We start from the raw sequence: 24,774 nt of genomic DNA on the forward strand, positions 1-24,774 counted from the left end.
TTGCTTATTAAAGATTAAACAAAATGCCGATTGCAGATCTTTCACGTGGTTAATCAATTTATAAATTTTTAAAACAAAACAATCGAAGTTCAATTTTATTTTTGTCGTAATCGAAGTTCAATTGTTGGATACAGGTCTGACGCGATCGTGATAAGATTTTATATGCTATTTAAAAGAAATCATGTGGCCTGGCCAAACACACAAGTGTTATTAGTAAAAAACTATCTTCAGACTTGTTTTATATAAATACATTTATTTGTATCACCTATTATGAATTGTTTTTTCTCCATATATATACGTTGGGTTATATCTTATTTCAAGTGGGTAGCTTATACTCTCTCTGTTCCTTTTTGTTTGATTGTTTAGAAAAAACACACATATTAAGAAAATATATTAAATGTTGATTATAAATGTATTATTTTTAGTGTTTTACAGTTTTCTATAACTCTAAACCAATGATAGTTAACTATTTTTCTTGAAAATTACAATTCACCAATACTAACCAATAAATATTACATAGAAAACTTAAAAAATTAATCTTTTAGAAACAATTTTTTTTTCTAAACAATCAAACAAAAAGGAACAGAGGGAGTATTTAATTGCATCAGTTACAATTTTGAGAAACTCTCTTACTAAAAATAATATAAACAATTAATAAATAAGTAGAGAGAATGACAAAAATAAAAAATAGTTTCTCTGCAGAGAAACTTTGGAGTAATGATGGAAAAACTATATGTATAGGTATGTGTTTATAATTGGACAGAAACTAAATTATATTAAATATATATTTTTTTTTTTTTTGAAAAACTTTTAAAGTATATGTAAATCTATTGGTGAGATGGCTAAGTTTCTCTTCTTCTATTTTTTCCTTCTGGATATTAAGATCTATTATCTCATTATTATATGTTTAATCCAAGATAATCACTTACCTGCCGGAATTGATTCTCGTTATATGTAAATCATCATGTTAAACAGTTAAAAAAATTGTGATATGATCAAGTCCTATAAAAGTTTGAAATGATGATCAAACCCAAACAAAATTAAGCTTACAAAAAGAGAAAAAAATAATATATAAGCCTTATGTTTAACAAAATGTTTAGTTGATATAAGTCGTTTTTAGGATCTGATTGGTGCACATTTTAGCTGAAGAAAATGACTCTTAACGTCAGCTCAAAACATACCAATCAAGTAAAAAGACAAGAGAAAATAACTATGCTAGCTCTACTCTTCATATAACTGTAAAAAGAAAGAGATGTTTTCACCAATACAATAGGATGAAAATACTTTTCTTTTTTGTTTACTCCATTTAAAAGAGTTACTTTTACTCTATATTTATTATTTATACCAATGAAATCAGACATTTATATCAGTTTATAAGAGGAAATAAAACTTTAAAGAAAAGAGAGAAACATAGCTTTTCGCCAATTTTCACTGTGTATCTGTATTCAAATAATTAGAGTAAAACAAAAAAAAATTATACCCAATCTTAACATAATTATTTTCAGCCTTTATTTTTCAGCTAAGATGATTTACCAATCAATTTTTAGGTGAGATAGTTATGATGCCTAATAAATTGGAGGTGCAAAGTTCAACAAAAATTTTACTTTTATGTTTAATTGAAAAAGACTGCTTCTCAGTTTAAGAACTATGGCCCATTTATAGATACTGATTAAAACGTGGATTGTAAAATGTGGGCAATCAATATTATTTTAAAAATGTGGAGCCATAGTTATTAACTGTGATTAAATTTCCCCCTCCTCCACTTTCACGCAAACTAATATTTAAAACAGTCTTAACTGTGATTCAAGTAATAAGATTTTTCTTTTATTATTATTTGACAGTACTTCCTCCGTATCATTTTAAGTGATATTTTAGGAAATGTTTTTAGAATGTAGAGTTGTAGAGGAAAAACTAGCAGAAAAACAAAAATGCAATTTATATATAGTACAGAAGGTTAGTTTAATTGTGTTTCGAGTTAAATCTCTTTTTTGATATGGAAAATTATTCTTTAAATTAAAATATTTAACATTTGACTTTGGATAGGAGAAGATTAAAAGCTGAAAAGCTGGAACTTCAACACTTTTGAGAAAAGTGAGCTACAATAGTATTAATCTTACCATTTACTGATAAATAAATATATACTTTCTGTTCAATTTTAATAGTTTTCAAATTTATTCTTGTTGCACATAAACAACATAGGATATATAATTTTTTTAGTTAGGAAATATATGCTTTTACGTTTCTATGAAAATTCTAGATATGATTATAATTTACTCTTAAAATATGAAATAGAAAAATGGAGTGGAATATTATTATTTAGAAAGATATATATATATATATATATATATATATTTGTTTGTATGCAGAATGTTAGACCAATATAATTAGTGGACATTTCTATAAAAAAACAAAAAATTGTGGAATGGATGGGATAAAAAAAAAAGAGAGATCAAAGATAACATTTTAAGATGTTTTTCTTTCTTTAATTTTCAACAATTTTAGGCAATTTAGTAGTAGGGGGAAATGTATTTCTATGAAAATCCAAATATATGCTAATGTATGCAACAAGGAAAGATATAGTAACCAAAACTCCACTTCATATTACAAACAATAATTATTTTTATAAAAGTATTGACTTGTCGTCTGCAAACGTGATTACGTGAACCTTACTGGTAATAATACAAAAATCACAGCTCTAATTTGCCAACCCAATCCAGATCTCTCTAGTTCTCAACTTCTCATATAATTATTCATTAATATATTTATTTTGAGATTTTGGTTGATTTTTTGATATATAAATATTGGACTTGCCATTTTCTATTACAACCATCAAATCTCAATAAAGCAAAACGAACAAGAAAATGGCGAGCACGGAAGCTCTCTTACCCGTCACGTCCCTACAAGATCCATTATCTGAGTCAAGATCCGACCAGATCCCGGAGACCCGTCGGAGACGACCCATCAAAGTTCATCTTGCAGTCTATTCCGGTTTGCTCTTGATCGCTTTGTACGTCACTCTCATCGTCACACACGACGGCTCCAAGGCTGAAATAGCGACGGAGTCACGTCCTCGTATGGCCGGCGTGTCGGAGAAGAGCAACGACGGGGTTTGGATATCATCCGATGATGGGAAAGTTGAAGCGTTCCCGTGGAACAATACTATTTTGTCGTGGCAACGCACGGCGTTTCATTTCCAGCCTGAGAAAAATTGGATGAACGGTACGAACATAAAATGTTCTTCTAAAAGATTATTTTATTAGGTATGAATAATTGATTAATTAATCATTATTGATTTTTATATTGTTAAAATAGCTAAACAAAAGTGTTTCATCTTTACAAAGAATGTTCATTTTTCCTTTTTCTATAGATTTGAATTTCGTAACCATTTATGAGACCATAACTTGAGGAACAAGATTTAAGTAAACACGCAAGAGTGAATTTCAATAATTTTGTTATTGTATATTACTGTATCATTTGTAATTAATTTGTTGATGTTGTTTTGTTGTCTATCGAATGGCGTCGTGAATGGCAAATTTCTGGCTTCTTCGTCTGCAGATCCTAATGGTAAGCTCTAGATCCTACACTGAAGTCTTCTATTTTTGTGCTTCTAAAGATTTCCTTTGACCATTATTTATTTTATATAAAATAAAATATGGATTATAAAAATTTTGATTGGCTACACAATTGATAGATATATTTCAAACCCGTAAAATAGTATTGGTAGATAGATATATGACAACAAGGCACGTCCTTTGCGGACTACAATTAATGTCATTGGATAAAATTGAAAAAGAAATATTGGCAAAAACATTTATTAATTTACACGTAAAAAGTTTTTTTGTTTATAATGTAAAGTAAACAGACAAAATCTGAACAGAAAGAGTCATTAAAGCCAATCAGTTTACTTTGTTTTTGCCTGTTTTGTATATACACCACGTGAGTCATGTGCATATTGTACAAATCATTGCTCACCTATTATTGTGTTTGGACAGTCCCCATTTGACTCATTCTATTAACCCAATTGTAACTGAAACGTCATATTTTATTTATTTTCTTCCTTAAAAGTCACAAATATACAGTAATAACAGCTTATTGAAGTTATGAAACGTCGTACTTTATTGTGGTGTTTTATTAAGTAAACGTGTTTCTTCTATTGTTTTTTATTGTTTTTAAACCACTATCTCAGCATTTCAGAACAGAGGATGAATATATTATGCTATCATTTCGAATTTATATTAGTAAATTTGAAGTCATAATTATACTTTTTGAATGCTAATACTCAATTTGTGATTATTTTACCAGTGAAATGTTAATCCGAACAAATGAAATGTTAAACGTGTCCAGGTCCATTGTTCTATAAGGGATGGTACCATTTCTTCTATCAATACAACCCAAATGCAGCTGTGTGGGGTGACATTGTTTGGGGTCACGCCGTGTCAAAAGACCTTATCCACTGGCTTTATCTCCCAATAGCCATGGTTCCTGACCAATGGTACGATGCAAACGGTGTCTGGACCGGTTCAGCCACTTTTCTAGATGATGGCTCCATTGTCATGCTCTACACCGGTTCCACTGACGAATTCGTACAGGTACTGAGTTTCTTAAAATCTTTGTTCGTTTTGTTAACTAATTTTTAATATTGAATTTTCCATCAGTTTTTGAAAGTGCTTTTGATGGATTTACAGTAATAAGTAACTATATAATAAGTATTGTATTGTTGCCGAATTCGTATCTAGCACACTAAAAAACATCATAATTGGTTACAAATCTTTTCAATCTAAGGTTGGTCTGACAAATCAATGGCTGATATCATTTTGATTATTTTAGGTTCAAAACCTTGCCTATCCTGAAGACCCAAGCGACCCACTTTTGTTGAAATGGGTCAAGTTCTCCGGTAACCCTGTCCTCGTACCGCCTCCAGGTATTGGTGCAAAGGACTTCCGTGACCCAACAACAGCCTGGAAGACATCTTCTGGAAAATGGCGAATCACCATCGGTTCCAAAATCAATAGAACCGGAATATCTCTCATTTATGACACTACCGATTTCAAAACCTACGAGAAACACGAAACCTTGTTGCACCAAGTCCCCAACACCGGAATGTGGGAGTGCGTTGATTTTTACCCGGTGTCGAAGACTCAGCTCAATGGGCTCGATACTTCGGTCAACGGACCAGATGTCAAGCATGTCATCAAGGCTAGCATGGACGATACTAGAATTGACCATTATGCCATTGGGACGTACGATGATTCAAACGCTACATGGGTCCCCGATAATCCTTCTATCGATGTCGGAATCAGTACCGGTTTGAGATACGATTACGGGAAATATTATGCGTCAAAGACGTTTTACGATCAAAATAAGGGACGAAGAATCTTATGGGGTTGGATCGGTGAATCTGACAGTGAAGCTGCTGATGTACAAAAGGGTTGGTCTTCTGTTCAGGTACCTTTTCTTCACGTAGCGTGCTATGAACGTTAGGTCTTTGAGTTACTTGTTACCCGAGTTAGGGCTTAACTTTTTTTTGTAACCATGATCAGGGCATCCCAAGAACTGTTGTATTGGACACAAGGACGCATAAAAACTTAGTCCAGTGGCCAGTTGAGGAAATCAAATCATTGAGACTAAGCAGCAAGAAATTTGACATGACTATTGGACCAGGGACTGTGGTTCCGGTCGATGTGGGTTCCGCCACTCAGCTAGACATAGAGGCTGAGTTCGAGATCAAGACCGATGATCTCAAGTTATTCTTTGATGATGACTCTGTGGAGGCCGACAATAAATTCAGCTGCGAAACAAACGGAGGCTCCACAGCGCGTGGTGCTTTAGGGCCTTTTGGATTCTCGGTTCTCGCTGACGAGGGCTTGTCAGAACAAACTCCGGTTTACTTCTATGTGACTAAGGGAAAACATTCAAAACTCAATACTGTCTTCTGCACTGACACCTCAAGGTTATCAATCTATACCCATATATTAATAGATTCTTCTATTATACAAATCAAGTAATTATTAATTAATCAAAATCATTTTTTATAGGTCGACTTTGGCAAACGATGTGGTGAAACCAATCTATGGAAGCTTCGTACCGGTCTTAAAAGGAGAGAAATTGACAATGAGAATCTTGGTATTACATTAATAACCTTATTCATTAGTTTTCGTAAAATAATTTAATATCTTTCCGTTGTTATTAATTTAAATGTTTATTATTAGGTTGATCATTCGATCGTAGAAGGATTCGCACAAGGTGGAAGATCATGTATTACCTCAAGAGTATATCCCACAAAAGCTATCTATGGAGCTACCAAGCTCTTCTTGTTCAATAACGCCATTGATGCGACCGTTACGGCGTCGTTTACGGTCTGGCAAATGAACAATGCTTTTATTCATCCTTACTCTTCAGACGATCTCGGTGTTCCTTCCAGCACCTGATGAGTTTTCTCATCCTTTCTTGTTAGTCTTTTGATTGTTGTTAAATAATATGGGTTTGATTTTATCTGTGTTTGATTCATCATGTGAGTGAAGAGAAGAAAATAACATTTATTTTCTCCTTTTTTGAAAGAGTAAATTATTTTCTTCGTACAACATCAATAAATATGAAAGAACAACGTCACCGATTATCTTTGTAACCTTTTCCACACTTTCACCGATCAATTGCGTGATGCATGATGTTGAATCATCCGTTTGCATGACATGACGTTAAGAAGAAAGTTTGAATATGTAAAACATTCTTCATTTTTTCTAGAGAGGTCAAATTCTGTCTCTAACTTACCTTCGTACACAAAGCCGTGCGAGTTCTAATGCTGGTACAGACTTCAATTTCCTTGACCAATTTTTGAATGTCCAAGAGCAAGTTGTAAAATGGCCAAGAACTCCACTTTTCTTGGCAATTTCGTGTTAAATGGAATCCACAACCAAACAATAGAAATAACAAAAGAGCTGTTCTCAACTGTAATAATGATTTGCATCTTGCGAACATCACTGTAATGTCATTTTTCGTCTCATGTGAAATCATATATCAAGTGTTCTGAATGATCATATGAGCAAAGAATGTGATATGGAGACTATAACTTTCTTATAGACGGTTGTATCCAATAAAATGGGAAGTTTTAGCTGCCTTCATTACCTCGAAATAAAGGAGATAGGCAGAAATTTACCTTTGTTAATGCGGGTTCTGGTAATGAGCTTTTTATACAGAATTCCACAATTTTTTCGAGATATCAAATTGTAATTTGTGAGCTTTTTATTTTATCTCCTACAAGACCACTAAAACAGTTGTAACCATGACTCAATATGAGTTAAAAAGCTTAGCAGTTCACAAGACAATCACCAAACAAAAATCATTGAGCTTTGTGAAAAAGAAGGAAGGGGAGAAACAAAAGCAAAGTCACCCTCGAGCCCGAAAAATCTCAATTCGAAATCTGAAATCTGCTTGAAGAGTGCTCCTTATCAACCCTTGTTTGCAGCCTAACAGTAGTAACAGATAAATAACAAAGATTAGTATCAGTCATGTTCAAGAAGCTTACACAAAACCGTAACCAAAATATACACATATTTATCTGCCTGTAACATGAGAACATCCGTTAAGAAATAAGCAACGTAAAAAGGTTAATTCACCTCGCAGATGCTGCTTTCAAGGGGATATGGTTTGCTCGACTATTCTCTCGACTCAAGGATGATGAAACTGTTTTAAGAAAGCATATCGAGGAAGCTTTTGTCCAATCTCCCATCATGTAACATATTAGTGACCAAGCCAATGGTTGAAGCATCTCCAGCAAACCCGCAACTCCTCATTTCTTTGATGAGTTCAGCTGATGCTTCTCTGTCACCATCTCTAAGGCGTGCCCTAATCAGCGTATTATAGCAACCGCTGTTTGGAAGAGTCCCATCTTCTTTCATTTCTTTAAATAAGGCATCTGCTTCCTCCTTTGAACCTTTCCTACAAAATCCTGATATCATTGTATTGTACGCTACAACATCCGGCTTCACTCCTTTAAGGCTGAGATTACAAAATAGATCCCACCCATCTTCCACCTTCCCTGCCTTGCACATCCCTTCAATCATAATATTATATGTGTAAATAGTAGGTTCCATTTTACTCCTTTGCAGATACTCGAATACAACCATTGCTTTCTCTAGCTTCCCATTTTTACAAAGTCCATCTAACAAAGTGTTGTATGTCATAATATTGGGAGGCACGCCATCAGATACCATCTCTTTGAATATTTCTTGAGCCATATCACAATCTCCAGCTTGAAATAACCCTTGGATAAGAATGTTGTAAGTGACAGTGTTGCCAACCAATCCTCTTTGAGACATCTCACGGAAGACTTCCATACCCTCTTCTACCCTTTTATACTTGCAAAATCCCTTTATAAGCGTATTATAAGTCACTACATCTGGAAAACAATGCTTGCTAACCATGAACTCAAACATCTGCTTGGCCTCGTCTAGACGATCGTGCATACAAAACCCGTTGATCAATGAACTGTATGTGACAATACTAGGATCTATGGACCTTTTGACCATCTCGTCGTACAATTTCTCAGCCTCTACAAGCTTGCCCTCCTTCACAAACGCATCGATCAATGCGCTGAAAGTGAATACATCAGGGTTGATTTTCCTCTCAATCATATCACTAAGGAGGCGAGAGGCATCACTCCATCTTCCGTAATTACAAAGGCAACTTATGAGGGAGCTGTAGGTAACAACATTTGGTCTAATGCCTTTTGTTTCCATTTCTTTAAATAGGTTGAGCGCATCATCCATATGTTTGTATTTGCAAAGACCATCAATGATTGTGTTGTAGATCAAAACACCAGGTTCTAATTTCCCTTGTTCCATCTTGTTGAGCAGATTAAAAGCCAAATCAGTATCACCTCTCTTACATAATCCATTTACTACCACTCCATAAGTAACCAGATCTGGTTGACAACCTTTTGCAACCATTCGATCAATTAAAGCCATTGCTTCTGAAGCTTTGTTGTGAAGAAAAAGTCCATGGATTAGAGTGTTAAATGTGACGGTATTGGGTTGATACCCCGTTACGAACATCTGATCAACCAAAGCTACAGCCTCGGATATCCTCTTACTGTGGCAATACCCATTGAGCAGCGAAGAAAGCGTGACAATATTGGGCTCATAGCCAAGTTTCATCATCTTGCCAAGAACAGCTAAAGCAAGAGGGAGTTGAGAGCGTCGACAAAAACAGTTAATCAAAATACTGTAAGTATAGTGATTATGAGGAATTCCCAAGTTTTGCATCTGCTCGCCGAGAGAGATGACAACATCGAACTTGTTCATCTTAGCAATTGCACTCAACAGTTTGCTGAACTCAATGATGGAAGGGAAGGGACGAGACTTGACCATTTCACCGAACAGAGCAACAGCGTCATCTAACTTTAATTCACTCAGCCCATTTCTACTCAGTTTCTCTCTGTAATCATAACTAGTCTTACCAGAGAAAGCTCGTCTCCAGAAAAAGGAAAAAGAGGGAGAAACAGTTGCAGCATTACCTCTCACCACAAGACTCCGATGAACAAATCTCTTCGCAGTTGATGCAATCGCAAACGATATCCTCATTCTCGATTTGATTTCTTCTCAAGCTCTCTGATTCGGAAGCTCTGTAAAATTCAACCAAACCCTAAACGAACCACCACTGTGAGAGACTGTGAGAGTAATAAGGCAGAGAGAGAGAGAGTGAATGTTGAAACCGGTTTAGTAATTATGTTGTAGTCTGGGCATTATCGGTTTGCGTTTTTAAACCGAATCAAGAAGCTTGAGAGAGAATGATTGTAAATTTGTAATTCCACCAAGCGAGAATAGAAGAGTAGAAACTAGTCTACAACAACTAGATGCATCAAGGTCAGAAACGTGCTTCGGTAGCTTCGTCCTCCCATTCAACACCGTCTAACAATATAGAATACCTTTAGCCTTTTCAATGATTGCTTTGTTCCCGAAATTAGAATATTCTGATTAAAACTTACACAACAGTTTGGTTTTTCTTACGAAAATTTTACAACTTCATTGCTTACAAATTAGTTGTCAGTTATTAGGAAGAACACAAGATAAGATTTACAAAGGGAAATAGATTTCTCTTACAAGTGAGAAAGCTTTTGACTTTATTACAACATCATGGCTTTTCCTAACCTCTGGCAGCATTTCTTTCCATACATTTCTTATGCCTATGTTCATACAGAGAAATCATGATTAGCTTGCCAGAAACCAAATGATGCTCATTCTTCCTCAAGCCGAGCCAAACACATCTCTTTCTCGTGCTTTCATCTGTTTATGAGCACCTGCATTTCGAAGCAAGAGCAGTTTTAGTACGCAGATTGTGACATAGAATGCACCCAAAACAGCGCAATGAACCTGCAAAGATTATTCATGTACTTCCGTTCATCTACAGTAACATTTTCATTGGTTTTGAGAAAGGACAAGTGATACTTATGTATTCATAACTAGAAAGAGCTTCGTAGTTACCATTAGATACCAGAAGAATTTGGACTGATATATAAGCTAAGATAAGTTAAAGAAAGCATGAAACAGAGACCAGTTGCATTGAAGAAAGCTTAATAATAAGAATGCCTTTTCAAGGGATACTAAAATCTGTATTAAAGGTCGATTTGAAATCTTTCTAAAGTCAATCTTCTAGCTTTGCATCCCAGTTTCAGACATAACAGAATACCCAGAACAACTTCAATCCGGTGGTTATAAACCGATCTCAAACCAATGGATTTTGAAAGAACAAAACCATTAACAATTAATCCAGTACGAGCAGAGCATGAAATGTGATTTGACTAACGAAGACAGAAATTTCACCTCAAGCATCGAGATCAGAAGGAGATGATGAAGCAATGCTTATCCGCGCCACCAATAGAGCTGCCGATGATGATGATGATGATGATGATGATGATGACGATGATGGAGCAGAAAACACTTTTAGTGAATCCCTTTGAGTTGCAAAACCCATATCCAGAATCTCCTATCGGGGGTGACGGATGCGTGGAGAATCCAGTTGCATTCACCATTCGATATTACATGATTGGCAACCATTACTCAATGTTTGGATGAAGCAATTGAGGATTTCTCTGCTTGAATTAGAGAAACACTGAGTTCCAGTGATTCAATCACCGCTGGGGAAATGCACAAACACAGTAACAATTACAAGAGAGACAGAGCTTTTTTGCATACCCCAGATTTTATATCTTTAAGCAAGGACGGTGCATAGCCACAGCTCAACATTTTCTTGATAAGTTCAGCTGATAAAGTTATGTCACCATCGCTAAGCGTGCAGTCATTTTTCATAAGCCCCTCTTGTTTCATTTTTGTATACAGTGCTTCAACTTCATGTAGTAGGCCTTTCGTACACAACCCTGACATCATTGTAGTGTATGTTACAATATCTGGCTTCAATCCTTTGAGGCTGAGGCTACAAAATAAACTCCAAGCTTCTTCAACCTTACCAGTCTTGCACATTCCTCGGATAACAGTAGTATATGTGACAATATCAAGATCCATTTCCCTCTTTTGCATATCTTCAAATATCACCAGTGCTTTCTCTAGCTCCCCGTTGTCACAAAGACCACCTAACAAAATGTTATAGGTCCAAATATCAGGAGAGATACCAAAAAAATCCATCTGACTAAAAAATTCCTGAGCTTTATCAACATCGCCTGCTTGAAAAAACCCTTGGATAAGAGTGTTGTAAGTAACCGTATTGCTAACTAATCCTCTCTGAGACATCTCACGAAACAGTTTCATCCCATCCTCTACTCTCTTCGCCTTACAAAATCCATTTATAAGAGTGTTGTAACTCACTACATCTGCTAAACAACCCTTGCTAACCATCAAATCAAACATTTGATTAGCCTCATCTATCCGATCATGCAAACAAAGCCCATTGATCAACGAACTGTAAGTCACGATATCAGGATCAATAGACATTCGTACCATCTCCTCGAAAAGCTCTTTAGCCTCCAAAACCTTTCCGTTTTTCACAAACGCATCAAGCAACGCACTGTAAGTAATCACATTAGGAGTGATTTTCTTCTTGATCATATCACTCAAAAGTCGAGCAGCATCGCTCCATCTACTCGAATTACAAAGACCGTTAACAAGCGCAGTGTAGGTAACAACATTCGGTCTAATCCCTTTCCTTTCAATTTCCTTGAAAAAATCGAAAGCATCATTCACACGTTTGGTTTTGCAAAGACTATCAATAATCGCGTTGTAAGCAACAATATCAGGTTTATATCCAATCTCCACCATCTTATCAACCAAAGATACAGCATCAGAAACTCTATTCCTACGACAAAATCCGTTAACAAGAGATCCAATCGTGACTCTATCTGGCTCATAACCAAGTTTCAACATCTTGCCAAGAATAGATAAAGCTAGAGAGACTTGAAAACAGCAACAGAAACAATTAATCACAATGTTAAATGTATAAAGATCATTTCGAATCCCCAAAACTTCCATCTTCTTCCCCAAAGAGATAACAACATCATACTTCTTCAATTTAACAATGGCACTCAGCAATCTATTGAAATCGACAATGGAAGGAAAGGGACGAGACTTGACCATGTCACTGAATAGATCAATCGCATCGTTTAGCTTTATATCACGAAGCCGAGTTTTGCTTAATCTCTCTCGCAAATCACCACCACTGACGCTTGAAGAAGCTCGTACCCAGCAACGACAGGAACTGCAATGGCTAAACGAAGGAGAAGAAGCAGTTCTGGGTTTACCATTCTCGAGAAGATTGCGATGAAGAAATCTCTTCGCCGTCATCGCAATCGATCTCTGCATTTCGATGTTCGATTTTTGTCTCCGATTGAGAATCCTCCTACAACGAAGTGTTTATTGAAAGAGACGGGAATGAAAACCGGTTTAGTTCCGGTTAAATTCAGTATAAATATTTTTGCTATATCAGTCAAACCGAATCGAATCGAATCGAATCCAAACGCAAGTAATTGCATTAACTCAAGTGATTACCGAATAGGACCAATAGGTTTTGCTTCGAAATTTCAGTTTATTTTCTCAATTTGGATAAAGAACAAGTACAATATGGTTTATGTTTTAACATCGGTTCGGTTCGGTTCCGTTTCTGGTTAAGTAGGTTTTGGATTTTTCAGGTTTTTTATTTTGGGAAAATAGTTACCACTGACCACACTAAAACTAAAATAGTAGGGACTGGTTTTGGTCAATTTATGTTTGGTTAGGTTTCAAATCCGATTTTGTCCGTTAGTTTGTTTTGGTTATCCAAATTGATCACCCCTTCATTGAGTGTCAGTGTTAACAAAAATTAAGATGAAAGAAAAGTACCAAAGTACTGACAAAATAAGTCGTCAAGTTTGCTAAATTATGAGATTACTTTACTTACTTCTAATAAACCTAGTGACTATAATAACCAAGCAAAGAGTCTTGTTCTCAGAGTTACCAGAACAAACTTCTCAAACAAGAAACCAATACACATAAACTCAGACTCAATTTGACTCAGTTCAAATCATTCACCTGTCTTGAACCTCGGATCTTCGGTTGTCTCCAAGGGCATTTCGCCTTAGCTGCAAGTCCCAAAACTATACCTATCCTCTCTGTCTCAACTTCACTTGTTAAGTTATGTGAACTCAAACATCTCTTCTTCACCGAGCTCATCTCTCTTTCTCTGTCCTCTTGACAATCAGTAACACTTCCATTAGAATCAAGAACCGATCCTTCATCCAACAAATCTTCAGTTCTAGAATTCTCGGTCTCCGAATGATTCGATGACTCCTTTGTTATCTTTGAGAAGTCTTCATGAGCCTGCAAGACAATTCCATCCTTGAACATATGCAAACAAATTCTAATTAATCACTCAGCATACAAAACATTACAAAGTCTGAATACAAATCTGATGATGACTCTTCTTACCTTATTGAACTTAGATTGCATAAAACTTTCATCAGCATTGGATATAGGTTTTGAAGGAACACCACAACCTTCTGGAAAATCTCTGTAAACTGTCACAAATCTTCTCTTGTACCGCATTCTTTTTGTCCAAACCAAAACCTATAAAACACCATCAATTTCACAAAATTAGAAACTCTTCTAAGCAATTTCAACAATTTTCTAGGTTAATCGAATTAATGGTTTAATGAAAATCTAAACAATCAACGAAATTTGCTTCAGGAACACGGAAACGCTACACAACACAAGATTATGATTCGAAGAAAAGAAGAAAACGTTACCAATGGAGAAAAGTCGTACAGGAGGAACAGAGAGAACCAATTTACCTCAGATTTGCTCTATGAGGGTTTCGTTCTGATAAAGCGGGGCAAGTGAAGCTGAAGCATGAATTAAGATAAAATCGTTACTTTTATACGCTTTTTCTAAGCCCAATTGTTTAGCAATAAGGCCCATCAGAGAATATTTATTTAGGGATACTGTACGTAGTACATTATGAAAATGATTTATACGATTATATCCATGATATCATGCGCCAAATTATATGATCAAACAAATGACTTGCATTGTTGAGTCCTTGATTATTTGTCATATACATTAAATAAATTTGTTAGTCTTGCTAATATCAAACTAACGTTTTTCTATAACCCGTGACTTAATTTATGTAAGTAGTACTGATGATTAATAAACTTTACTATAAAAAAACCCTGAAGAGATTTTGGGTTTTATCATTTGTGGCGTAAACGTACGCCCTAAACACTGATGTCTTTTTTGTTAAAAAGAAAAACACTAATGATAAAAGGTCACTAATGTATAAAATTTGTTAGTCTTGCGCAGAAACGTCGGGATTTTTTCTTGAAACCGTTATTGGAGTGGCTCTTTGAGAATCTTCAAGATGGTTTTGTATGGAATGGTATCTCGTGGGCAACTACTTTTGCTATAGCTTGTTGGTGGGGCTGGAAATGGAGATGCGGGAATGTGTTTGGAGAGAATAGAAAGTGTAGGGACCGTGTGAAGCTTGTGAAAGACATCGCACAGGAGGTGGCAAAGGCAAATAATTGTGGCAGCGGTAGTAACAATTCCAGGAGTCGGATGGAAAGACAAGTCCGGTGGAGTAAGCCTAGCTTGGGATGGTGTAAACTCAACACGGATGGTGCTTCTCATGGCAATCCGGGTTTAGCCACAGCGGGGGGAGCGTTGAGAAACGAGTATGGTGAGTGGTGTTTTGGTTTTGCGCTGAATATTGGTCGTTGCTTGGCGCCTTTAGCGGAGTTATGGGGAGTGTATTACGGGTTGTTCATGGCGTGGGATCGTGGGATTACGCGGCTGGAACTTGAGGTAGACTCCGAGATGGTGGTTGGGTTTTTAAGGACAGGAATTGGTTCTTCCCACCCGCTGTCATTCTTGGTACGTATGTGCCATGGCTTCTTATCAAGGGACTGGATAGTCCGGATTGGGCACGTGTATAGGGAGGCCAACCGTCTTGCGGACGGGTTGGCTAACTATGCGTTCGATTTACCTTTAGGGTATCATGCTTTTGCTTCTCCCCCGAATAGTTTAGACTCGATTTTGAGGGATGATGAGTTAGGAATTTCGGTTCCAAGACTAGTGCGGATGTAATTTTAATTTCATAAATAAATTCAGGGAGGTGTTTACCTCCCGGTGCCTACCAAAAAAAAAAAAGGTCACATGGTTTTGTCTCACATAATAATGCTCCCTAAGTTATTGAGATCAATGTCTTATTATAATGGTCAATTTTTATTAATTGTTCTATGCAATAAAAAGTCGATATTATCGAAGGGGTTCGCTTAGACCGGAATCTTGTAGGATGTCAATCCCAAAGAGCACGCCCGAATAATGATGTTCCTTCACAGAATCAAATGAACTGATGTTATTCATAGCTAATGGAGTATAGATTATTTAAAAAACATTGGAAAAAAAAATCCAAAAACGTAGAAAATTTTATATAAGTTAGATAGAATCTAAATACTCCATTTAATAAGTGAAAAAAGAAAGAAACAAAAAAAACATTCGATGCATGCATCTTTCTATTTTTGGAACCAGATTTTTATTCTGACCCAAAAAAATCTACAATTTCGATATATGATAATGCTAACAAATTTATAAATTATATAGCAATTCAGCCATCTCCAAACATAGTATCATATTCGAATATAGTTAAAAGATTTTGTCTCTACTACTACATTGAGCTAATGACTTCGAGGAAACATTATTGTAACTTTAACGTCGTACAGTATAGTTTCTTCTGCCTCCCTTGATAGAAAACATTATGATTATAAATATATGATAATACCAAAAGACAAAGCACGCTTTTGTTATCTTCCTTTTTCAACACGGCTTGTCTCTCTATATATGTATGTTCTCGAGCCAAACATGGCATGAGACTTTCTTTTTCTTCAAATGCACTAATCGTCTCCGGTCTCTCCATGACATCTTTACTTCTCATTCACACTCCTTTCTCTGGGTATCACTTCATAACTCTTCAAGCTTCTTGCAAGTTGTTCTTGTTAATTCTCATCAAGACAACTAAAAATGTGTAAGTCAATCCAAATTAAAGTCAATTGGTAATTTTTTATATAAAAAATTTGAACAAATTGGAAATTTATTTATGACGACTATCCTACTATATTATTTGGGAAGTACATTTTAAATATAACCTTAATTTTTGTAAGTAATTACATATGTATGCCATTAGAAATAAAATTTTAAAGAGTAAATTAATTTATCTCTTTAAAGATTAAAAAGTCAAATACTAATTTAATTAATTAAATTTAATTAAAAAACGAAATACATTATTAATTTTCAAAAATAATAACCAATCAAAATCAACATATAAGATTTGATATCTAAATTTTAATTAATTTAATTTAATTAGAAAAACGAAATACATTATTAATTTCCAAAAAAGTAACCTATTAAAATCAACAAATTAGATTTGATATCTAAATTATCATATTAATTTTTTATTAATTATTATAGTTCATTTCTCATCTTTATATGATTCTATTTTTGCGAAAAATAATATCATCATTATAAAAAATAATTAAAGTTTTTTCGCATATGCCATAATTTGAATTTTTGAAAATTGTGAATATAAACTGTTCAATACATGAAAAAATATTATAACGGGTGAAAAATAGATTTAAGAAAACTTTCTACTGAGTAAGGGTCATATTTAAAATATTTATATTCAATTTCATACATATTATATTGAAAATTTATAATCTTATATAGTACAATAATTAATAACATATTAGATTTTTTTATGTGTATGATGTGATTCAATTTTTAATACAAGCTGGAAAATCCTAGAATTGACGGGTTTAGATCGATATTAATACAAGATGGTATACTACAGGTGAACTCTTAAATTAACAATCAAACTACAAGTGTATAATCTTAAACACTAAACAATATAGATAATATCAACAAAACATATACAACTCACAGTTTACTTTTAATATTTTATATACAAAATTAATTAAATCTTAATTAAATCTTAATCACATAAAAATTAGCACAAAAAAGTATTCAACAATTAAAAATTTATCAAATCTCTGTGTTATATAAGTTTTGATACTATATTCGAATAAAGTGTAATATACATTTTTAATTTGTATTCTTTAACTAATTTAAGCTAACTAATATATTTGCTAATCTTATACCTATCAAAACCGACTATCGTTTCTTATCTTTATAGTATTTTTGCAAGACTTTTTTGGTGGATTTGGGTAAAAGTGCATTCGGGTCATATGGTACATTCCCCTATTAAATAAAAATGGTATACTCCTACGTTATTAGCTAAAATGTTTAGATTATAATTCAGAGTCATATCATTAATAAAGTTAATATTAATATAATAAATGGCTTTTTGGCAAGACGGATTTGGAGTGACGGGTTTTTGAATCAACATTAATAAAAAAGTAAAATATAATTAATACACCGTTTCAATACGGGTTAAATCTTTAATTTATTATTTTTTAAGACCACTAATATTAAACATATCAAATCATCCTAATTTAGAAAAGATTAGATAAAACCAAAAATGTTATGTGGTATGTATAATGTTACTATATATAAAATATAAATGTATTAGAGAATGATATAATTTGCAAAACTTTTATCTATAAAAAATAATTTTTAAATTTTAAAAATTACTACTTTAAAAAAAAAAATCACGGGACGGGTAAAGAAATTATAGAACGGGTTTTATTTTGGAATTGGGTTATATGGTGGATGTATTTGAATCAATATTTATAAAATTTTAAATAATATTAATATGCTGTTTTAATAGGGGTTACAACTTCAGTTTTTTAACAATTGTCTCATACATTCGTGGTATAGCTTTAGTTAATAACAATTATAAACTGTAAAATATAAATATTTTATAAAAATAAAATTTACAAATTTTAATATATATTACTTTTAAAAAATAAATCGTACCGCGGTATATCGCGGGTTAAAATCTAGTTTATGTTGTATAAGTTAAACATTTGTTGTTCTACTATGTTCTTGTTTTTTTCTCTATATGGTGATGTCTAATAAAAGTAGTAAGCAGATTATAATGTTATCTCTTTAAATTCGGGGTTTGTACAAATGTAAGTAGTAAGCGGATTTTTAATACATATTTTAGGAGTATCCAATTTTGGTGATGCTATCTTTAATTTGGATATTTGAAAATCTACATACAAATAATCATGAGGGAAGAACCACAAAAAATGAGGGACATGAATTAAGTGAGTATACAACAATAACAAATAAATATATACTACAAGTATAATTTTTTTTAGAAGTAATTGTCCCTTCATTCAAGAATTGGTCACATATAATCATCATTCATATGGTTTATATATATATATATATATATATATATATATATATATATATATATATAATTAGGGATGCATATACATACATACATCCATACATACATACATACACACATACACACATACATGCGTGCGTATAACATATAGTTCCATAATGTAACAAGAATAATCAAAAGAAAATACCATATGGTTGTAGGTTTTTATTATGTACAAAACCTCCATAAATCCAGGAAATAACTCCTTGTTTTTCCCCTTCCATCTTTAAGTATAAATAACACTAGTGTGCATGTATTTTCATATATATTCACCTTGCATCTTTTTCATCTCTCTATCACTATTTCTAGAGATCAATCTGACAACTTGAAGAAGTAGAAGCAGCATGAGCATTTGAATACTCTTCTCCCATTTCAACAACCCTTTCAGAATCATTCTCCGGCAAATTTATTCCCTCATCTATCACATGATAACCCGTGTTTCTCGTGTCAATCTTGACGTTGTTTTGATGAGAAGAAGAAGAAACCACGGCTGCAGCCTCTTCATCATTGCTAAGCTGTGAAGCAACAAATTTATCGAGAACTCTCCAGTCAGTAGTCATTTGCTCTACTCCTTGATCGTAATACAGAGAGCTGAAACTTTGATTCCCTTGTTGCAATTGTTCCTCATGAGATATATTTGATGATTTCTGCAAGTTACTAATATTTCTTGTGTTATTGTTGTTGTCAGAATTGCAATTACTGGTAGGGCTTTCGAGCTGAGGAAGCTGGAGAAACATAGATTCACGAAGATGATGGTTTTGTTGTTGATGTTGTACCATTTGATTGTAATGTAACTCGAGCTCTTGCTTGCATTGCAAGTTAGGATTGTTGTTGTTGAATGCATTGAGGCCACAAGGCAATGTCTGCTGGTGATGGTGGCGGTTATAATGATGATTGGGAAGAAACTGTCGTGGAGAACTAGAAATGATCTCGGAGGCCATAAAAGAGAGCTGATCATCGTACCAATGCTGCGATGGTGATGAATGGTAATCTCCCATTTTCCTCACTGTCGCTGCCAATTTCTTCTTGAATACCCTACATACTACCCATCCTTCTTCCTACACACATCACATAAAAATATCACATTTACAACATCGCAAATGCACAACACTTGTCCATCACAGATGAGTTCTTGTGTGTAGTGAGTAGTGACCAATGAATTTCGAATTTGGATATAGTGACAAGTTTAGTAAACTTGTAATAACATTTTAAAGTTATGAATGATATGTATATAACATGTGTTTATGAAATTTTATAGTGAGTTGAATAATGCACTTTTGTATATATTGGAATTAGAAGTTGTGTCGTATGGTGAACAACTCCAATGCATTTTTAATGTAAATTGATTTCTCAAATGCATTCATTCTAAGAGACATACTTAAGAAAGATCGTATATACAGGGAAGCTCAACTCCTTATGCAAATAGAGTATGAGTTAAGATGTATGAGCGCCTTAGATCAATGTATATATACCTGAGGGGTTCCATTTTCACTTGTTTCTAAGCGATATTCGTGCATGATCCAATCGGATTTCTGACCATTTGGGGCTCTTCCTTTGTAAAACACAAGTGTTTTCCTCATACCGATAAGACTATGTCTTATATATATAGCCTTGTCTCTTCCAGTGGCTTTCCAAAATCCTGCTTTCGTGGCTCTATTGGTTCGAGTTCCCGTGGGATACTTCTTGTCTTTATGACTAAAGAAGTACCATTCGCTCTGCTCTTCGTTTCCTATCTTGCATAACTCTAAATTATCACAAAGAAAAAACAACAATCGTAAGCCTTAATTTATACCAAAACAAGGATATCACTACTAAAGAGAGATGATAGGATTTTCCTGCTAAACCTTGAAGATCACATGGCTCAATCTTGTAAAGATCAACATCCTTGATGATATCGATTTCTATTCTCTTTGATGCAACTTTTTTCCTCAAGTAGTAGTCTACAAGTTCTTCATCAGTAGGATGAAATCTGAAGCCAGGAGGTACTTGTGAAAACGAATTCATTCTTTATTCTTTGTTTTTCCGAGATTAGCCTGTTTATAATATGAAATAACGACTGTTAATTATATTATGGATCATGAAAGTAATTGTTATACAAACTCATTTCATTTATCAACTTAAGAAAAAAAAAAATCTGTGCATCGGCAAACTAATAAGAAAGAAAAATGTCAATGAAACTAAGAAAAACAGTTTTTCGTTTTCAAGATTTTGTTTTATATATGATCTAGCATTGATTTGCATCGTTTCTTTTACTTAGCCAGACACAAGTTAGGGTTATCTTTCCGACTTATTTATACACACATATGTATCATTTAAGACATTCATGTGTGTAGTATTTTGTGGGAATAAGAAACCTATAAATATCTATACATCTTTAGAAAAAAAGAAAGATAGTTGATTTAAGCCGATTAAATGAGTTTAGATTCAAAGGACTCTGGAAGATGGAATAAGGATACATAAAATAAAATATCACTACTAGTTTCCAATTAACCATTTCCCGTATAACTAATCATAAATTAATATGTTAGATTAACTGATAATTGCATTTTAAGTATCCGTAAATAGAGTCAAAGGAAAATATGAGAAATATCTATAGGATCATTCTATAATCACCAATCGAAAAAAAACAAATCTTAAGGAAAAACCTAGACCACGATCGAGTCTATTAAGGATTATACTTTGCTTAGCTTGTACCATCAGCAACATTGAGTAGGATAATGATGTTAATTATAATTTTAAAAAATCAACAATTATCAAGAAAATAAAAATAGTAAATATATCCAAAAACATAGAGATACAGAAGAGGATCAAAGATGGAGTAGAATCTTCAAAGGAAGTTAGGGTCTATACCTCAAAAAAAAAAACTCAAAAACAGGCTGATTCAACTCAACCCCTTCAAAAAGCTCCGGAATTGAGTTATTGTATGTGACTAGCTAGGTTCTATTGAATCTTTCCCTTGTACTTGGAAAGATCGAATACTTCACGATATGCACTATAAAGTACGATCAGAACTAAAGAAAGAGATAGATAGAACCCTAAAAGGAGATGTTATGCATATGGAAAAGATTTGACAGTTATCATCGGGATGTATAGCCACCGGAAAGAGATCGGATCCCAAGAGTCAGAGATATTGAGAGAGAGGATGGGAGAAGAGAAAGAGAGTAGGGTTAATAAAGAAGATCAGACGGTGATGATGATGAATAAGAATAAGAAAAAGAGAGAAGAAGACACATGAAAAAGTGTACAACCGTGTCCTAATAATCTATACTACTTTGTCTCTCTCTCTCTCTGTCCTTCTCAATCATAGTCTATGTCTTTTAATAACCCCGAGTGAGATAGAGAGACTTAAATTGTTGCAAAAGCTTCGGGAGAAAAGAGAGGCGAATAAGGTTTTGGTACTAAAGCAAGATTTTGATAGAGAAAGAGAGCGGCAACCTCCGATCCATTACCACCCACCAGCCCTTGATGGAGACGGTCCAAAGTTTAAAATATCTTCTTTTTTCTTTTTTAAATACCGTTATATATATGGGACACATATTCTCTTTGAACATTTTGTCCTTTGGCATCTTCAAAAGTAAGTTCATAGATTTCTGTAAGACTTAACTCAGTCATGTTCTACGGTCCAAATTCGTAGTCTAAATGTTAACATGAGTGTCTAAGAATCCTCGATAAACATCGCATAACTATATTGAGACTTTCGTATGTTCTTTTTACTTTGCATGAGACTTAATTACCATCCAGTTTAGCCAAATTATTATAAAACAAAACAAAACAAAACATAAAAACACGAAACAAAATAATATATATAGATGAAAAAATCAGATGTGGAATTGGAGCCACTATTAATGGAATCAAGGGCCCGCCAACAATTGGAATGTGTTGACGTGGCGGCTGATGGTCTGGCGTGAGATAGGCTTCGATCATTAATCTCACAATTTGCTGTTCGGTCATGTGGGTCTCATCCCGTTTTCCCGTTCTTATTTGTGAAATTTATGACCCATATATAACAACATTAACAACACACATTTTATTTGAAAGTTTAAATCATCAATATTAGATGTTAACAAAAAAAAATCATTAATATTAATTGTCTTCTGTTAAAAGAGTAGAGTAGGTTTCAATTTATTTTCATAGGTGAAAGCAAATTTTGCATACGCTTAAATTTTCAACTTTAATTCACCCCATACTCTATTGCAACTCAATACTCCCTCTGTTTCTATATAAATGTAGCTTAAGGGTTTTTATTTTTTTTCAATTTAAGTGTTGTTTTCAACTTTCTATGCAAATAATAAATATATTTAGTATTCTTTAACCAATTATATTTAATCATCTATTTTTTTATTGGTTGAATTGGTTATAATAAATGATGTTTTTATATAAAAGAGGTAGATTAAATGAGATTTTTATGACTTCTTAATTTGTGTGAAAAAAACCTTAAACTACAACTAATATGAAACAGAGGGAGTATAAATCTTTATCGAAATTCTTTCATCCAATGTTCTAGGGAAATTAACAACAACAACAAAAATAAAAAAATCTAACTAATATCAGCTTCATCTAGACATTTGTGACAGAATTTCAGTTGTTTTCTAAAACTCAACCTATTATAGTATTATATATGATGAACTGATAATACAAATAAAAAGGTTCATGAGTTAATGGCGCTAAATCAAAAATGAAAATAAATATAAAACATGTATTCGTTTTTACACTTTTAGTCTTTTAGAAGAAAACAGCATACATTTGTCATTAGAAATTCATTTTGTGAGATTTGAGGTAACATTGAAGGTAGTGATGTTGATCGTAGCTAGTTTCCGTTTCATGAACATAGTTTGAATGCCATGTAAAATATGCCTTCTGTTAGTTTTTTTTCAATCTTACATTTTTTTTGTCTATGACTACAAAACACATATTGCTTAACGAAGTGTTAATATTTTTCATTACTGTATGTTATTTTCTTGTTACGATTGGATGACATTAGCTTAAAAAAGTAATTTGCATGGTTATCATATAAGAAACATTTCAAATTTCATAAATGAAACTGATTTTGAGTTGACTTTCTCTAGATATTGGTTGACAGCTAAACTTTAACTTTCTCACTGGATAATTAGTTTTGTAACTAATTACCAAAATAAGATTTTTAGATCTAATTTAGGTAAGTTAGGTAATATTGAAATTACAATACAACTTTAGGTAAGTTCATCAAAATCTGGATTAGTCTGCGGCTGAGGTTTGGGACTTTAGGGCAAAGTTGTTTTTCAGCGAAATTTATTAATTAATAAAATTTGGAAAATGGGCATTGAGTTATTTTAGTTTTTTTCTTTATTTCGTGTTGTTGAAACGAAGTACAGAAGTAAAGCAAAAGTAAAGTGCGTGATCCTAAAAAGTGTCACTTTTTTTTGTTAAAGAAAAAATTGTATTATTTTTTTCGCACCTTGCCTCTTGGCGCAAAAATTGTTTTACTGTGTATTGTATACATGAATTGGAGCTTATATATTTTGATCTAAATTTCTTTTAATAATTGGCCACAAACGACCATTTATGTCTCGATTTTATTTATCTTTATGCTGAATTTTTTGAGTAATCTACTATTACAACGGAAATGAATACAATTGTTAGTAAAGTTTGATATGACAATTTTATGTTCTTTTTGTGAAAAGAAAAACATATGTCTAAGTTTTATGTTGAGTTCCTATTGGCCACCTAACGTAAGTGGAACATATAAAACTTTAGAACAATAAGACTTTATTTTGTCTTATTTTAAAGTAAGCGCTTATTTCGTAAATAACCAAAGGCATAGTTGAAATTGGCAAAACCAAAATTGTTTCAAATATCATTCTAAATTATGAAATATTGTGTTTGTGTTTCATTCATACAACATATTGTGTATATTCTATTAAAATTCATAGCTGAATAACATCATAGATTATTTTCTCAGATACATGTTTG

At 33.5% G+C, this 24,774-nt stretch overlaps 5 protein-coding genes, 1 long non-coding RNA gene and 1 pseudogene across 14 annotated transcripts; 2 read left to right on the top strand and 5 right to left on the bottom strand.

The window, feature by feature from the left end:
* The first annotated feature begins 2,524 nt into the window (after nt 1–2,524).
* On the top strand, nt 2,525–6,721 carry AT1G62660 (Glycosyl hydrolases family 32 protein). 4 transcript variants are annotated; one of them, NM_104943.3, is made up of 7 exons: nt 2,525–3,219; nt 3,556–3,564; nt 4,345–4,589; nt 4,828–5,445; nt 5,541–5,950; nt 6,036–6,123; nt 6,210–6,721. In NM_104943.3, the coding sequence occupies exons 1-7, from the start codon at nt 2,862–2,864 to the stop codon at nt 6,426–6,428; spliced, it is 1,947 nt and encodes a 648-aa protein (NP_564798.1). In that variant the 5' UTR covers nt 2,525–2,861; the 3' UTR covers nt 6,429–6,721. The 4 variants fall into 4 exon arrangements, with proteins under 4 accessions (NP_564798.1, NP_001323301.1, NP_001323303.1 ...); NM_001334044.1 differs by having other exon boundaries at nt 2,525–3,564; NM_001334045.1 differs by having other exon boundaries at nt 2,608–3,219; nt 3,556–4,589; nt 6,210–6,703.
* A 447-nt stretch (nt 6,722–7,168) lies between these two features.
* RPF2 (rna processing factor 2) lies at nt 7,169–9,735 on the bottom strand (the record flags this gene model as incomplete). Of its 2 annotated transcripts, NM_001334047.1 has the most annotated exons (2): nt 7,169–7,463; nt 7,614–9,735. In NM_001334047.1, the coding sequence occupies one exon, from the start codon at nt 9,576–9,578 to the stop codon at nt 7,686–7,688; it is 1,893 nt and encodes a 630-aa protein (NP_001319294.1). The 2 variants fall into 2 exon arrangements, with proteins under 2 accessions (NP_001319294.1, NP_176454.1); NM_104944.1 differs by lacking the exon at nt 7,169–7,463 and having other exon boundaries at nt 7,686–9,578.
* Nucleotides 9,736–9,929: 194 nt separating this feature from the next.
* On the bottom strand, nt 9,930–12,900 carry AT1G62680 (Pentatricopeptide repeat (PPR) superfamily protein). 2 transcript variants are annotated; one of them, NM_104945.3, is made up of 2 exons: nt 10,818–12,900; nt 9,930–10,294 (listed from the first exon to the last, which is right to left on the bottom strand). In NM_104945.3, exon 1 carries the CDS (start codon nt 12,804–12,806, stop codon nt 11,160–11,162), a length of 1,647 nt encoding a protein of 548 aa, NP_176455.2. In that variant the 5' UTR covers nt 12,807–12,900; the 3' UTR covers nt 9,930–10,294; nt 10,818–11,159. The 2 variants fall into 2 exon arrangements, with proteins under 2 accessions (NP_176455.2, NP_001322491.1); NM_001334048.1 differs by having other exon boundaries at nt 9,946–10,294; nt 10,479–12,829.
* A 426-nt stretch (nt 12,901–13,326) lies between these two features.
* AT1G62690 (uncharacterized protein) lies at nt 13,327–14,308 on the bottom strand. Of its 2 annotated transcripts, none has more exons than NM_001334049.1 (3): nt 14,270–14,308; nt 13,908–14,045; nt 13,327–13,817 (listed from the first exon to the last, which is right to left on the bottom strand). In NM_001334049.1, the coding sequence occupies exons 2-3, from the start codon at nt 14,022–14,024 to the stop codon at nt 13,494–13,496; spliced, it is 441 nt and encodes a 146-aa protein (NP_001319295.1). In that variant the 5' UTR covers nt 14,025–14,045; nt 14,270–14,308; the 3' UTR covers nt 13,327–13,493. The 2 variants fall into 2 exon arrangements, with proteins under 2 accessions (NP_001319295.1, NP_564799.1); NM_104946.2 differs by having other exon boundaries at nt 13,354–13,817; nt 14,225–14,302.
* A 349-nt stretch (nt 14,309–14,657) lies between these two features.
* Nucleotides 14,658–15,637, top strand: AT1G62695 (annotated as a pseudogene; the record flags this gene model as incomplete). The annotated part of the gene is made up of 1 exon: nt 14,658–15,637.
* Nucleotides 15,638–18,865: 3,228 nt separating this feature from the next.
* On the bottom strand, nt 18,866–22,122 carry ANAC026 (NAC (No apical meristem) domain transcriptional regulator superfamily protein; the record flags this gene model as incomplete). Of its 2 annotated transcripts, NM_001334050.1 has the most annotated exons (4): nt 21,676–22,122; nt 20,670–20,858; nt 20,298–20,569; nt 18,866–19,883 (listed from the first exon to the last, which is right to left on the bottom strand). In NM_001334050.1, exons 2-4 carry the CDS (start codon nt 20,827–20,829, stop codon nt 19,131–19,133), a joined length of 1,185 nt encoding a protein of 394 aa, NP_001319296.1. In that variant the 5' UTR covers nt 20,830–20,858; nt 21,676–22,122. The 2 variants fall into 2 exon arrangements, with proteins under 2 accessions (NP_001319296.1, NP_176457.1); NM_104947.2 differs by lacking the exon at nt 21,676–22,122 and having other exon boundaries at nt 19,131–19,883; nt 20,670–20,913.
* On the bottom strand, nt 21,975–22,306 carry AT1G08553. Its single transcript, NR_139451.1, has one exon. It is a non-coding gene; the product is annotated as an other RNA (long non-coding RNA).
* Between the last annotated feature and the right edge of the window lie 2,468 nt (nt 22,307–24,774).

The sequence above is a fragment of the Arabidopsis thaliana genome (genome assembly GCF_000001735.4).
Source record: "Arabidopsis thaliana chromosome 1 sequence".
Lineage (NCBI taxonomy): Eukaryota > Viridiplantae > Streptophyta > Magnoliopsida > Brassicales > Brassicaceae > Arabidopsis > Arabidopsis thaliana.